The sequence below is a fragment of the Hoplias malabaricus genome, chromosome 10 (assembly GCF_029633855.1).
Source record: "Hoplias malabaricus isolate fHopMal1 chromosome 10, fHopMal1.hap1, whole genome shotgun sequence".
NCBI lineage: Eukaryota > Metazoa > Chordata > Actinopteri > Characiformes > Erythrinidae > Hoplias > Hoplias malabaricus.
This window is the reverse complement of record NC_089809.1, coordinates 27988758-28005140: the sequence shown is the minus strand read 5'-3', so window position 1 is coordinate 28005140 and position 16383 is coordinate 27988758. Positions and strand designations below refer to the sequence as shown.

The window sequence follows — 16383 nt, the reverse complement described above, 5'->3', positions numbered from 1 at the left end:
TTTAAATTCTGTCATGGTTTCTCTTGAGTTTCAATAGCCAAATATCTGTCAAAACAGTAGTATTATAGCTCAGATGGATACAAGCATATTTTGAAGGCTTCAATTCAAAAGTCATCATATGGATCAGTATAATGAGTTTTCCCCTTACCCATATTTGTTGTTCTTTATCCTTTGTCCTCACAATTTTACGTTTGTCTGTATTCCTATTATGGTTCTTCTAGGAACCCAACCATAGTTACAACTCTGGTTTAGTTTATCATCATCATGCTTGGACTTCATTCTTGGAACCAAATATTTTAAACAAATTCATTCATTCATTGTCTTTAACTGTTTATCCATTTCCCGCTGTGGGTCCAGATCTTATATTTTATACGATGTAATTTTCTGGATTTTCTTTTAGATATTCTGTTTCTCACTGTTAAAATAAACCTACCCTTAAAATTATAGACTGTTCATGTCTTTGTCAGTGGGCAAACTTACAAAATGAGCAAGGGATCAAATAATTATTTCCTCCACTGTATGTACCTGAAAAATGTTTAATAAAGGTACAGACCCACAGTTGCCAGATATCAAATGATTGGATTATATTACAGTCTGGCAGTAAGGATTAGTTTATATTTAAGAATACATAGTGTCACACAGTGATGTGAGTTGATTATCAATGGTTAGGTTAAATTATGTCTTCAGTGCAAAGCTTATAACAAAGGGCAGACTAGCCACTAGCCTGACTGCAGACATAAGCTCTCTGCCACAGTGACAGAAACTGCCACAGCTTCAGTCAAAATGGGTTGGAAAATTGGACCATTAAGTTCCATCCTATAGGTCAATGACTGCACTGATTGTATGACCGACCAATTACATGTCATGTCCTGAATGCATTAATTTCCATAAGGACTGGAACAGTACAACTTCCTCCCTTGTAATGAACATTAGATACACACACACACACACACACACACACACACACACACACACACAGTACCAGTCAAAAGTTTGGATAACATCTCATTCAATGGTTTTTCTTAGTTTTTTTTTTTATTATTCATTTCTACATTGTAAATGAATGTGGAAGACATTAAAACTATGAAGGAACACATATGGAAATATGTAGTAAACAAGTGTTAAACAAACCAGAATATGTTTTATACTTTAGATTCTTCAAAGTAGCCACCTTTTGCTTTTGTAGAACTGCTCACCTTCTTAATGTGTTTGAGAACATAACTTGTGTTGTGCGGGGGTAGGGCTGGTACACAGTTCTATACAGTGAATAACTCTATTCCACCAATGACTAATGAGAAGATGTGTCCACACTAATAAGACACGGGTACTGTATGTATGTGTGTATGTATATATATAATTAGTTCAATTAATATAGTGCCTTTCACAAATATATATATACACACACTGGGGGAGAAAGAGAGAGAGAGAGAGAGAAAGAGAGCAAATTACACTTTAGTCAAAAACTATTATTCGAATTAGATATTGAGTGTCTTAGATATTAATGTATTTCCTTAGATATCCAGATTCATATTATTATCACATAAGTTGCAGTACCATCTTTCATTAATTTAATTTCCTGTTAAAGTTGAAAGCTATTCATCTTCAGGAGATATTTCTGAGCAGATTATATATGATAAGATAGATAAGATAATCCACTTACAAACAAAAGGGAAAAGTAATTCAAAAATAAGGGGGGAAAGCAAAAAAGTTTGCGAAACTAGAGTTAAAATAATAATGAATCATACAGACACTCATAAATCATAACAACAATGCAAGACCTGGTAGAGATCACAGACAAATAAGCAGTGTTAAAAGCATTTGTCTTTGAGAGACATGAGAAAAATCAACATTCTGCTTTAGAGCTGTCTGGCTTTTTAACGGCACAGTATGAAACAGAAGATCACAGATTGCTGTTGATTGCATGCATTTTTTAAGTTCAGGACTACTTGTTAATGCTTCTGATTTCCAAGGCTTGGAGCATAGGGAAATCCTTCCAAAGAGACCCTTCGTTGCTTTTGGAATGCTCCTGAAATGTGGTAAAATGGTCTGCTTCAGTGAGTTCTTCTTGGGTTGGCATTTTCTCGAATAGACGAGGACTGGAAGGTTCTTCCTCACCAAGGAGGGGTTGTGTGGACTCTGAGCGCTGGTAGGCTGGTAGGTGGGTGGAGCCAGAGCGCTGGTAGGTTGGTAGATGTGTGGACTCTGAGCACTGGGAGGCTGGTAGAGGTGCAGGTTGGGTGCGATATGGATTGGCAAATACAACAGTGGCATATGGCACAGACTCACTCTGAGACCCTGAGTTATAGATTCCTGAATCACGGGATGAGTCTGAATGGTCTTCATTAGTACTTTCATCATCATCATCATCATCAAAGGACCACTTCTTGCAGTGGAGATAGTCAGTGGTTTTTCCCTTCCACAGCTCCTTCTCAGACAAGCTCAGAAGACTGAAGTGGGAAAGATAGACCAGTGCAGGGTCCTTGACTTCTTTAAGTGGGGGCATGTCCTGCAGAGGAAATTTTTGGCATAAAGTTTATTATGTATACCTTTGGATTTAGACAAATGTTAGAAAATCCTTGAGGGTTTGATGGAATTCAGACACTACTGCATTAGTGTGGATAACACTGCTGTGATGATTAGTTATACATCACACATCCAGCTCGTCTTAAAGGTGTTAACTTGTATTCAGTTACTTCAGACAACAAAGATCCCTTTTACATAGACCCCTCTAGCCCAGATTTGGCATTGGGAAAGCTGATCCTAACCTCATACACAGCATGTCATTTCTTTTCGTTTGTTTGTTTCTCTTTTTTTATTTCTAGAGATTCTACAAGTTGAGTGTCACAAAATCAGTGCACATTTAAATATCTGCTATCACTCATTTTAAAAGTAGTCTTCAAACATTCAGCCAAATATTTGGAAATTGTCCTATATGATAGACACTACATGATTATGAAATAATACACCGGATGGAGTGCTATAACGTGAAATCTTGGCACTAGTGTGTTGCGGTCGACGGCCGAGTGCCAACGACTGCAGCACACCAGTGTCAGTAACTTGCATTATAACACAAACCTCGAGTGTATTATTGCGATTATAACACAGCTTGTTATCGCTGTTTATTATTAGGTTTTAAGATAAAGAAGACGTTGAATTTTGTTTGTTTTTGCAAGGCAAAATAGTTCCATTCCGTCACATATTCCATTTTGCTATTTTCAACGAACTCGGGATTTTTAACTTGTGCGATGATAAACTTGTCTACATCAGGACAGAAGCAGAGATAAACACATCAAGTCAATAAAATGTCATGGTTTAACAATTGCTTACAGTGGATTCAGATCGTAATGATATTTATCATACACCAAACGATGCCAAGTTCTCTCTGTTTAAGTTAAAAGTGAGTATTTTAGAGTATCGCTCCAAAGCCCTGCTGCTGAGCTGGTGAACGAAATCAACGAGATAACTCTTCACTCTGTTCAAAATAAGGAAAATGAACCTGTTCCCCGTTGCTTGAAAATGTCCAGGTACAATTCTGTCTTGTCAGCACTGGTGTCGTTGCTAGGTTACATGTATTTTGCGGAGTGATACCTGAAGAGCTTCGGTCAGAGTGCCATTATCGTGTACTGGCACTCCTGAACGTCTGTTAACTAATCAAATTGCAGGGTCGGAACTAACTGTGGTATAATATTCAAATAATAGTGGTTCAGCAAAAATAGTTTTGCTTTCTCTGGTTTAAAATAAATGTTTAAAAAATGTAAGTGATAGCTTTAGTGATCTACAATCAAAATAAATTGGATATACCTGCGGTGAATCAGCTACTGTCCACTTTTTAATACTGCTGTTAGCTGGGTCAGGAATCATTGGCCACAAGCATTTCTTCAGGCTGAGATAGAAAAACAACATTGTACTCCTCAATGGTTCTCGATTTATGGAGCATGTCTATCGAAATACATTTAAGGAGCTTACCATTTATTACTGCCGAAACAGGTAAACATTCCAAGAAAAAAAAGTGCCAGCCCAACACAGGCTGGGATGACAATCAAAACAATTTCAAAAGCATCTGAAAAACAAGGATTTACAAATAATTAAAAAGCATGCCATCTTACAGTGGTTGTATACCCTGAAGAAAATAGTCAGCAGTCATTAGTTACCAATAGATGGGGTGTTCACTGTGACAATAGACCCATTCACACTCCCTCCTGCTGTGCTAGTCATAAGGAAGATGTTATAGCTGGAAGAAGGATGGAGGTTTTTCAGAAGTGCATGGTTCTCTGTTTCTTCAACATCTAGGATTGTATGATATGGACTGTAGTTAATGAAAATTATAATAAGTATAAAACAGTAAATAGGTTTGAGGTTTATTTACCTCTTATATTGTCTTTGTCTTTGTCATCCCAGTAGAAAATCTTATAGCTAGTAATGATTCCATTCCTCTCCTCTATTGGGATTTTTTCCCAGAGTAGCTTAACATATGAAGGTCTGATCTCTCCAAACTCCAGCTTTGGAGAGGCAGAGGGGGCTAAAATAATAGAGAACCATTTTTACAACCGTTTTTTTTACAGTTTTTGTACAGTTATTGTTTTACAAAATTGTTCTTTTTTAAATCATTATTAGCAGTATTACTATTAGGATTATATTAACAGTAAAAATGCATTGTTGATATACATATATTGCAAACCAGGAAAACTAGATCCACTAGAGGGAAGTATTGTATCATTATCCAGATCATTGTACTGTACATTTTCATCATATTTGACCAGGACTGACCTTTCTCTCTTGTATATGCCATGACGTTCCAGGGCCGGCCAATTCCATCCTTATACTTAGGATATATTGAGATTTCATAGGGCTTGTATGGTTTAAGACCTAAAAATTGCAGTTAAAGTCAATTGCAGGAAATCTTGATTAATAACAATTTAATTAAAATACCCAGATAGGTATTTTCTGCTGAATTGAAAATGTACCTGTTATTTCCAAGCTAAAAGTATTATTGTCCACGATTTCAAATGAGACTGTAGTAGGGATGGTGACAGGCAGGGCTTTCCACTCTAATACATAGGAGGTAACATCTGAGGATTTTGGGCTTGACCAAGTTGTCAACACAGACTCTTCAGAGTTTGAAAGAACTTTTAGGTAAGGGACAGAATCCCGTCCTACAAAACACAGATGTACTGGTAAATCTTTGGTTGTTTATTATTATTATTATTATTATTATTATTATTATTATTATTATCTACACTCATGTGCAAAAGTGGACCAAGCCTAAAAAGCCAAGGCAATAAGGTTTAAATAGTTTTAACCACAAATATTAAACAGAACATTTCAGAATGACTTGCTTCCAATTATTGCAATGTTGCTGTGTAATAAGAGTCTAGATTTAAATCCTATTGAGAATATTTTGTCTTACATTAAACTCCAGCAGCAGTAATGCTCAGCAGAACAATATTGACTCTTTTTTTAAAACATGCTTAAAAGGCTTAAGCATTTAAATAAATCAATGGAATGGCAGTTCTAAGATACTTCATCTGTTTACACAATAATTCTAATAACTTGATATTGAAAAGTTCTGGCCCATTTTTGGAATATAAGTGCAAATCAGATATAAATAAATTGCATAACTATTAAAAGCAATGCATGTATAGACACTATAGTGACCTGTATGTCTGTACATGGCCACCACAGTAACGTTAGATTTCCCTGCTTTGTTCACGGCTGTCAGGTGGATCTTTCTGGTATCTTGAAGTATGTGGAAAGAGCAGCTCGGCTGGTAAGTTTCACACACAGTCCTCTTGATGTGTAATCCAACCAGTGTGACAATGTAAGACACATTCATGCTGTTGGCACGGAACTGAGAAGATGGCTGAAAGAGAGAAAGAGTTGAACACATCAGTGAATGTCTGACAGAGCATTGCCAAATTCTGTTTCTTAGTTACAGTACACAAGTTGGTTAAACGACCAATACATATACCGGGGCATATTTTCACATGGCCGTTCTTAAAACTCTGCATTTTACCATACCATACATTATTCAGTATCCAACAAGTTTTAATAATGAACAATTGAAGTAAAGACCCACATACAGACCCTTAGGATTTAACCAGTCTCTTAAACACACAGCTGTGAGGTGTTGTATTTGTTGACTTCTCACCTTCCAGAACAACTCTGCTCTGTTTGGCCTGTTCTTTGAGTGCTCTAGTATCTTCAACCATGTGACCAGTTGGCCAGTAGGAGCTGGAAAAAAGAGACCGGTCGATTCAGCACACATCACTACATCAAGGCTTTTAGCATTTGTCAAGCAGTGCTGGTGATTAAGTGAAGCTTTTAGAGACACTGTAGCTCTAGCTGTTCTCATCACTTCTTATGCTGCACTCTAAATAAATTATAGTTAGAGAAATACATTTGAATTTGATAAGGCCACAGCAAGAATAAGGTTTATGAATGCACAAATCATATGGGCAATCTTGGGGAGGAAGCTATGACTAATATATATTGATTTGTAGCCAATTGAAAGACAGCTATTGGTATTTGATTACCGCAAGCAGTTGCTAAGCAAATGCACTGTACAAAAAATATCTATACTTTGAGCTGAAATACCTCAAAGACTGAAATGAAAAAGATGAATAAATTGGCTTCAGAGGAGAGCAAGGCTAGACTCATCTTCAGCAGATGGCGACCTGCTGCTATCCCTTGTTGTTTTTTCCTTATTCTTTTGAAGAGTTTTGGAGAAGATTGCATTGGCTAGTCTATACGTCAAGCACTAGTTCTGCTATGTCACAAAGATGGGAATGGCTTTGACTTTAAATTACACCCAGCTGCCAGGGGCATGTGATTGATTGGTATAATTCCCAGCTTTAAGCACCACTTGCTACAAAGAAGGTAGTTCCACTGCAAAAGTGTTTCAGGCTTTCTGCTCTGGTTAAAGTCTGGTATAAAGCCTAGTCTGATATTCATCAATAAAAACTTAGATATATTAAACCTGTCTTTCACATTAATTCTGATTTGATGGACAGTGATGCAATTTTTCACTGTGATGAAAAATTTACTGGAGCCAGTCATATTCTGTGTTGACCAATCAGAATTACGTTTTCATGTTTGCGGTCCAAAACAAATGCTAGTATGACCATAACAATCACTAACTTGTGGCAATGGCAATTTTTTTAAATTCATGTTTTATTATTATTATTATTTGTGTGTTTAGCATGGTGTATTCTAATTTTTTTTTCTGTTTAGGTTAAATTCAGTTTTATATGTAAAATATGTAAGCATTATTTGCCCACTTCAACAACCTCACACTAGAACCACCAGCTTATCCAACTTTATGCTTCCACACATTTTTATCAGAATGAACTACTCATTTACCATATAATTTATTGACTCAAACTGTAACAGTCATGAAAGTATTGTAAGTACCCTTCATGAGTGTGGTGGCATTAATGGGACGACTCCACTCGCTCCAGGGGCTGTTGAGATACCTCACCCTCATCTCTGATTGGTACATCATCCCATGAAGCAGATTACACACCATAACTCTCTTATCAGGTTTTGTTTTCTCAGTGAAAACCTTTGGAAAAATAGTCACGTCAGTACGCATAAAGAATACATGCATTCATTTCATTCATTATCTGTAAGCGCTTATCCAGTTCAGGGTCGCTGTGGGTTCAGAGCCTAACTGGAATCATTGGGCACAAGGCGGTAATGACCTTTGAGGGACTGGGAGGCACCAGTCTCTCAAAGGTCAACACACACACTCACATCTACAGACACTTTTGAGTCGCCAATCCACCTACCAAAGTGTGTTTTTGGACTGAGGGAGGAACCCAGAGCACCCGGAGGAAACCCACGCAGACACAGGGAGAACACACCAACTCCTCGCAGAGAGTCACCTGGAGCGGGAATCGGACCCATAACCTCCAGGTCCCTGGAGCTGTGTGACTGCGACACTACCTGCTGCGCCGCGCCACTTTGCCGCCCACATTATTACCACACAAAACCGTCATCTGGCGCATGCTACACTCTGACATCACTACAGAAAGAAGTGGACATTGTCTTGATGACATCATTTCTTGAGCAAAGTGTGCTTGTGGATTTTTTACAATACATGAATTTATGCTAGAACTGTCTAACTGAATATCATCTCTGTCTAAAGAAAAACATCTCCAACATAGTCATTTTACAGGAGAAGGAAAAATATTCTTAATTTTCATTGGAATTCAGTGTAAAAACATTTTGTATTTTTGGAGAATTTCTATTATTTCATTCATAATTAAATTTTCACACAATGTGAAGGACAGCTCTTTTCAAATGATTTAGTAAACTAAAAATAAACAAAAATGGAGATACATGTTTTTCTTTGAACAGCGATTCTATATAGTTTAAAACATTAAGTGAATTGTTTGTATAAGTCAGTGATTCCCAAGCATTTTCTACAGTGCCTCCCCAACCCCCCTTTTGAAATGAGAATATATTTTAGCACAGACTGTAGCACACACATACATATCTTTTTCTTAAAAACTTCACAAGATTTTTCATAAATACTGTAATTTATACAGGGTGGTGCAACAGGTAGTGTTACTGTAACACAGCTTCAGGGCCCTGGTGTTCGGTTCCTGCTCCCTGTGACTATCTGTGAGGAGTTCTTCCTGTGTCCGTGTGGGTTTCCTCTGGGTGCTCCAGTTTCCTCCCACGGTCCAAAAACACACATTGGTAGGTAGTTTGGCGACTCACTTCACACTGTAGGTGTGAGTGCATGTGTGTTGCCCTGCAAAGGACTAGTGTGCCCTCTAGGGTGTGATACCGGGTAGGCTCTAGACCCACCCAGCGTGACCCTGAACTGGGAAAGCAGTTACAGACAACTAATGAATGTATAATTTATGCAAAATTGTAACTTCTTATTTCACAAATAATTAAATAAAGTGATAAATCCCCTTTAGACTGGAATTATTACACCCACCCCCACACATACACACACACACACACACACACACACACACACAAACACAGCCCACCCCCCACCCCAGCTATATCTCTGTGCCCCCCACATTGGAAACCACTGGTGTAAGTTGAGGCACTGTGTCAATAATATTTTTGGAAGCTGACAAAAAATTGTTTAAATACTGAAAAAAGTAGTAACCTGCTCTTTGCCCAAAAAATCATTCAGAGGTTTAAGTCGGATCTCTGTATTAAATTCCTTCACAATCCAGTTCTGTGGCTTTGAAAGATGCCATAAGTAGCTAAGACAACCATACTTCTGTTCTCCAAAATTCTGAAGTTCTGGAGCATCCAGCTTAGCTGTAAAGGAAACAAACAAACAAAACAGAAACAGATGAGAAGTTAAGAATGTTTGCAACTATTCTATTCTATACATGTTATATATTTTTTTGTGAGTGGTGTACAGAAGTTGCTTTATAACCTGTTTCCATAGGTTCCCTGACCCACTGCTCAGAGGTGGCATGTCCCAGAGTGTTTACTGCCTTCACATGAACTTGCAACTTGTCAAAGAAAGAAAATCCTTCTCGCGGGACCCTGTAATAAGGCTTCCCAGGTGCAGGAACATATTCAAACCTTTGGGATGACTCTCTAAAGAAAATAACATTGTCATATCCATTACTATCATCCATTACTATCATCGTATGTATATATATATATATATATATATATATATATATATATATATATATATATATATATATATATATATAGTCGCTGTCTAATTAAAAACATATATCTCCATTGTGAATTTTTAATTTACTATATCAATTGAGCACAGAGGATGGGACCAATATGAATGCTCCAAAATTACATTAAAATAAATAAATAAATATACTTCCTTTGAAAATTAAGAAGGTTTTTTTTTCTTCTCCTGTAAAGTTATTATTTTGGGAGATGTGTGTTTTTAATTGGACAGCTGATTTTAACAGGAAAACCACACTTTGCCAAAGTTGTGCTGGACTGTCGTGTCAAGTCACACTCAATAAATGCTTTTAATGTGAATAATTAAAATTGTTTGATTCATAAGTAAATATACAAAGGACAGTTGTATTTACCTGTTTAAAAAATATTTACCTGATTTCTGTGTGGAGAGTATAGTTAGTTGGAATGCTTGATGTTAGCTGACCAGGGTTCCAGGTGCACCACATTGAGAGTTCTGTTAGATTTAACTGGCAAGTCAAGTTCTGAGGGGCAAGTGGGGAATCTGTAAATACAAGAATTGTGAAATGAAATTAGACATGGTTTTCATAATATACCAATGTGCAAAAATGTACTTGGTGGTAAACTGCTGAAACAGAGTTACATAGCAGCTGGTCAATGCACAGTACATAATCATTGTTCACGGTTCATGTTGCTTTATAGTACTATTGTGATATCAAAACCAACTCCTCATTCTTTAATATTATTTTATCATTTAAAAATGTAGTCATGTGAAAATTATTATTCTTATTAATTATTAAAATTAATAATTATTATTCTGGCATTGTTGTAGGTAGTGTCGCAGTCACACAGCTCCAGGGGCCTGGAGGTTGTGGGTTCGATTCCAGCTCCGGGTGACTGTCTGTGAGGAGTTGGTGTGTTCTCCCCGTGTCCGCGTGGGTTTCCTCCGGGTGCTCCGGTTTCCTCCCACAGTCCAAAAACACACGTTGCAGGTTGATTGGCGACTCGAAAGTTTCCGTAGGTGTGAATGTGTGTGTGTCTGTGTTGCCCTGTGAAGGACTGGCGTCCCCTCCAGGGTGTGTATTCCCGCCTTGCGCCCGATGATTCCAGGTAGGCTCTGGACCCCCCGCGACCCTAAATTGGATAAGCGGTTACAGATAATGGATGGATGGATGGATGGCATTGTTGTTATTATTGATAGTTGTTGCTGACTGACATACCATAAAATATATACAGTACCAGTCAAAAATTTGGACACATCTTCTCATTAGTCATTGGTGGAATAGGGCTATTCACTGTATAGAACTGTGTACCAGCCCTACCCCCGCACAACACAAGTTATGGTCTCAAACTCATTAAGAAGGAGAGCAGTTCTACAAATTAACTCTTGACAAGGCCACAGCTGTTCACTGAAAACCATTCCAGGTGATGACTTCATGAAGCTGACTGAGAGAACACCTAGAGTGTGCAAAGCTTTCATCAAAGTGAGGTACTACTTTGGTAGCTACTTTGAAGAATCTAAAGTTTAAAACATATTCTGGTTTGTTTAACACTTGTTTACTACATATTATATATACATCCTTTATAGTTTTAATGTCTTCCATAATCATTTACAATGTAGAAAATAATAATAAAAAAATAAATAAATAAAAACAATTGAATGAGAAGGTGTCCAAACTTTTGATTGGTATTTTACATTCACAAGGTGTGGAAAATGGCCCAAAACAAAGGAAACCCTCTCTGAGTGGATGTGTCTAAACATTTCACTGGTACTGTATTTTTTTTTCTTTATGGAGCAGAATCAAACTTCAAAAGAATTTCTTTAAAGCAAACTAACTGAGTACACTAACTGAAACCACAATAAAAAAAAGTCCTTACGTGCTGCTATGACTTGCACTCCACCTACTACATTGCAGTGTCCATGTTTGCAGATGGCACACTCCAGCATCGCAGTTTGGTTTGTGAAGTTGGATATGAGGATCTTGTGGAGCCTTTTATCCTGACTGTACTGATTGCTGTAGTTTAAATTAGCTTTGTATGGCCACTCCACTTGGAAATCTTGACCTTTCGTTAGTGAACAGTTGTCTTTGATGTAACAGGAGGCTGTGACTGGGGAGCCAATGCGAACCACTGTAGATGGGGCCTGGACATCAGCACATGGTGAAGCTCTAACATCTTTAGAGAAGAACACACATGAAAGAGAATGAATACAAGCATAGGAAAGATGACTCCATGCTACAACAATAGAGTTGGATATTATCCCTTCCCACCCACAAGGCTTACAAAACATTTTATTGCAGTTGATGTTCTCAACAACAGGGTTATTTCAACATATGTAGTGAAAGGTGTCACAGCATTGCAGTAAGCACAAGCCTATCTTTAGTCTCACCAGCTGGATAACTGACAATTACTTCTAGGCCGATTTCAAACCAGTTATTGCTTTAGAATTTTAACATTAATGGATCTAGCCTTGACATGGGTAGGATCTATCATCTGTCCCAAAAACAAACTTCTCATAACCAATACAATTATTCTATGTAATGATCTGGCATTTATAGGGTTTAAACTTAAGTAAAGTACATATCCATCCCTCCTGTAATAAAAGTGTCCTCAAATCTTAAAAAAAAAAACGTATTAGTCACACATGCATGGAATGACTGATGCAATTATAAGAAAAAGGTGTCAGAAACAAAATTCTGTGCTTCTCTTACTTGCTGTGAATGAGCCTATAATTGACCACAGAACAGCATGTACTGAGATCCAGCAAAGTGCCATGGTTTTAAAGTCTGGAAAAGAGACCAAGTTTGGTTTGATTATTTCATTTATTACATACACCATGTTAGATCTGCACAATCAGGTATGAGAGCTCTTCAAAAACTAAAACAAATGTTCACAAAGTTGGGTGTGACTATATATTAGAAAAGAAATCAATGAAAGATCAACATCAACACAATAAAATGTAGAAATAAACAAAAGAACATACACAGCATTAGGAGCAGCAGTCCTTTCAGGGCAGGAATAAAACAACTGCTGGTTTCCTAGGCCTCCATGCCTGATGATTGTATACGTTCGGTTTCTGAAAATAAAGAGGTGAAAACCCCAAAACTTGAGTTTAAACTCAATTAGACATTCCCCTCTGTTCAGTCCTAAGTCTGTCTTCCTCTTTGAGCATTTTATAGTGAAACCGTTAGCTTCATCCTGAGCCACACAGGGGCTGAGAGGAGCAGGAAATGTGACTGTGTTGCGCAACCTGCTGCCAGACCCTCTAATCTCACACAGTATCTGTTGTCTTTATTACATTACTCCATAATGTCTATGTTTTCTTTGTATCCTCGACTCTTAGAAGTGGTTAAAAGTTTGGTTTAGAAAAATGATATCTGACACATAGCTCATAATAAGGGGCATTTTCCAAATTTTAATTCATAGCAACTTGTAGAATGGGAGATATCATATCATAATTTGCATTTGAGTTTAGTCTGGCATAGAATGTTGTTTCATGGAAAGACAAAATTATATCCAGTCATTTTTAGTCACTACTTGATATGTCAATGCAGACTGTATACAGAATGCAAATGTAGTACATTCGACAAATTTAACGTTATCAGCTTCTTATTACACTTAAATGGTACCACACTTTATATGAAGTGTAGGCAACCTATAAAACTGAGAGATTCAAATAGTACATCATTTGAATAAATATAATTTTATTCATGGATCCTCTCTGAGGTGGATAACCAGCTGAAGGTCTGTTATTAACATAAGATAATAGTTGAAAATTTGCTGTCTAAATAATTGTGATTAACAAATGAACTGATTCATATGGCCAATATTGCAAATATTAAAACAAAATTAATACCATATTTGCTGCTTAGCTAAGCTTCCTTTTATATATATATATATAACAACTAACTATATAAATAACTGTGGTCTGTGGTCTGATTAAATAACTGTGCCAGGCCTGAGGTTGTAGACATAACAGTGTTCAGTCTCATACTGCCACAATTCATATAGTCTTGTACTGATCCTATATAGGACATTTATTGCTAAGAAATCTAAGGGTTAATATGAAAATCATTGTTTCTAAACAGCATAGTTTAAAAAGTGATGAGAATGTGGTTAGGGAATGGAGTGACATATAACTAACAATTTACAACTCTTTCTGTAGAGTTGGCTGCACCTGCTTTGTGTATCAAAATATTCATTCAATCAAATTTCAAAGAGTCTGTTTATTATTCCTTGCAGTAGAAAGTTACAACTGGGTCACTCCAATACAATCAACCCCTGTGGTAAGTAAAGGACCCCTCCTTGCCTTTGTGTGTGTGTGTGTGTGTGTGTGTGTATGTGTGTGTATATGTGTGTTTGAGTAAGATGGCAGTATTGAAGTTATACTCCATTCTTTTCTTATCAGTGGCTCACATAAAGGCCCTCACTTCTCGGCATTCGCCTTTCAGCGTCTCTCCCCATTGCAGGGGCTAATTGCCTGTGGCTCCTAAATGTGCTTTGCAGCCTGCTGGGGAGAGAGCAGTTATTATATTTGTAGTGATTTCTTTTGTGGCCGCCTGGCATGTTGCTCCAGCACCATGATTTAATGTGCTTGTGAACACAAATGAGACTGCCAATTTCTCATTTTCCATTAAAGGACCTCAGGATTGCTTATGTATTTCCCCCCCGTCTCTCTCCCTTGACTTGCTTCCATGAATTTATTAACCAAAAAGTTATCATATTAATGTAAATATGGCAGCGCATAATTAAAGACATATTGCAGTGGTAGGGTTTTTAAGGCACACAAATTGCATGGTTCGTGTCCATGAAATGGATTTCTGCAAATAATCAGTATTACTAAGGACAGTTCTATTGTAAATAGCTAAACACATGTCTCAGACATATGTCTAAACTTTATCTCCTTTACTCACTTGTTAGCCACATGTGAGAAGGTCCTTTTGATTTCTCTCAGATGGTGTGAGGTGCATGTAGCACTCTTTGGCCAAAAACAATGGCATTAGAACATTCTGAACTCCAATACGAAATTATCTTACAGGAAACAGGCCATTCTCTCTCTCTCTCTCTCTCTCTCTCTCTCTCTCTCTCTCGCACACACACTCTTGCTCTCGTTCTCTCTCTATCTCCCTCTCTCTCTAGTTGTCTCATTCTTTTTCTTTCTTTCTCTCAAACTCAAACACGTTCCCTTTTCTAGTAACTTTTCTCTTTTATTCCTTTCTCTCTCTCTTTGATTTATATCTTTCTCTCTTTTTACATTATGTCTCTTTCTCTCTGTTTTGTCTCCCTCTCGTAAACACTTTCTCACACTCCCATTCTCTTTTCCATTTCTCTCTCTCTCTCTCTCTCTCTCTCTCTGTCTCTCTCACTCACTCACTCACTCACTCACTCAACAGCTATCTTTCTAACTATCTAGCTCTATGTGATTGCACCATAACTGAAGAAGAGGAAGAAGAAGAACTGGGTCTGAAAAAACAAATCCCTTTCACATCCTCCTTTTTTAACTTAATGTTCGTTACATCTCAATTCTTAGAAATAAAACACATTTTCAATCAACTTTTTTTTAAAATTTAAAACACCAAAATTGCGACCACATCTATATATAAACACGATTTAACTTTCTATATGAAAAAAAATGTATAATGTGAAAATAATTTGGTGTTTTCATATTTTCAGAATTCAACATTTGTCCCACAGAAACATTTGTCATTTGCGTCCTTTAGTAAGATATTGTTAGTATCAGAACAAAACCTCATATCTCCACAAAATTAACTTCAACAGACTTCAAATATTTATATAGACCTATTTGTCAAGAAATGTTTATACTGTTAACAAACACTGATATTTTCAAATTATGCCTAAAAAAATGAAAAATATTAGATAATTCGTAAAAAATGTTGTGCTGAAATAGTGATGGTATTTCCGGCACTTTATTTTTAAGAGTACAATTAACCAAACCTAATATATACATAAAACAGTATGGCTCGTGATTTAAGGAATATGCCATACATGAAACAACAGCTCTCTTGTGATTTGAAAGGAGCTTAAAGGTCTATTTACAACTGGGAAAGTAAATGACAGATGAAGAAAGATAAAGAACTGTAATCACAGAACAGCACTCACCACATAAAGCAGCACGGCCTGAGAGCGCTTTCATTGTCTCTAACAGCACAGAGACAAGACACAGTAATCTGATCACACTCACGTAACCACTCTGCATTTGGCCAGAACCGTGCTCTGCTTCTGCATTTTGTCATTATGATCACATGACCTGTGAGAAAAAAGAAACAAAAGAAGAAATCAATACATTCTAGAACTGATAAATTGACAATAGCATATACATAGTGACACATGGGAATAAACAAAAGTTTAAAGAAACGGTCATTTTTACCGGTATTTAATTGGAAACAACGCCAGAACTGTGGTCTGTTTCTACATTTTGTCATCGTGATCACATGATCTGTGGGAAAAAAAGAAACAAAATAAGAAACAAACCAGTCTGGGTTAGCATTCAATACATTCTAGAAATGATAAACTGACAATAGCGTATACAAGTTGTGACACATGGAAATAAACTAAAGTTTAAAGAAATGGTAATTTGTTTGGAAACAACACCAAATAAGTATTTACATAAATAATAATAATAATAATAATAATAATAATAATAATAATTTGCAATTAAATTACCCTTTTCAGAATCCCAAAGATTCTTACAATTTTTAATATATAATGAAAAAC

The 16383-nt window shown here is 36.8% G+C and overlaps 1 protein-coding gene and 1 long non-coding RNA gene across 2 annotated transcripts; one reads left to right on the top strand and one right to left on the bottom strand.

The window, feature by feature from the left end:
• Window positions 1-567: 567 nt before the first annotated feature.
• Window positions 568-15916, bottom strand: csf3r (colony stimulating factor 3 receptor). The gene is made up of 17 exons (XM_066684041.1): window positions 15769-15916; window positions 12632-12724; window positions 12360-12434; window positions 11527-11823; window positions 10063-10192; window positions 9410-9576; window positions 9131-9288; window positions 7411-7561; window positions 6149-6231; window positions 5656-5860; window positions 4965-5153; window positions 4768-4866; window positions 4367-4519; window positions 4152-4286; window positions 3967-4060; window positions 3802-3883; window positions 568-2506 (listed from the first exon to the last, which is right to left on the bottom strand). Exons 2-17 carry the CDS (start codon window positions 12636-12638, stop codon window positions 1943-1945), a joined length of 2589 nt encoding a protein of 862 aa, XP_066540138.1. The 5' UTR covers window positions 12639-12724; window positions 15769-15916; the 3' UTR covers window positions 568-1942.
• On the top strand, window positions 3853-9557 carry LOC136709060 (uncharacterized). The gene is made up of 3 exons (XR_010804420.1): window positions 3853-3987; window positions 5720-5767; window positions 9422-9557. It is a non-coding gene; the product is annotated as an uncharacterized lncRNA (long non-coding RNA).
• Window positions 15917-16383: the final 467 nt, after the last annotated feature.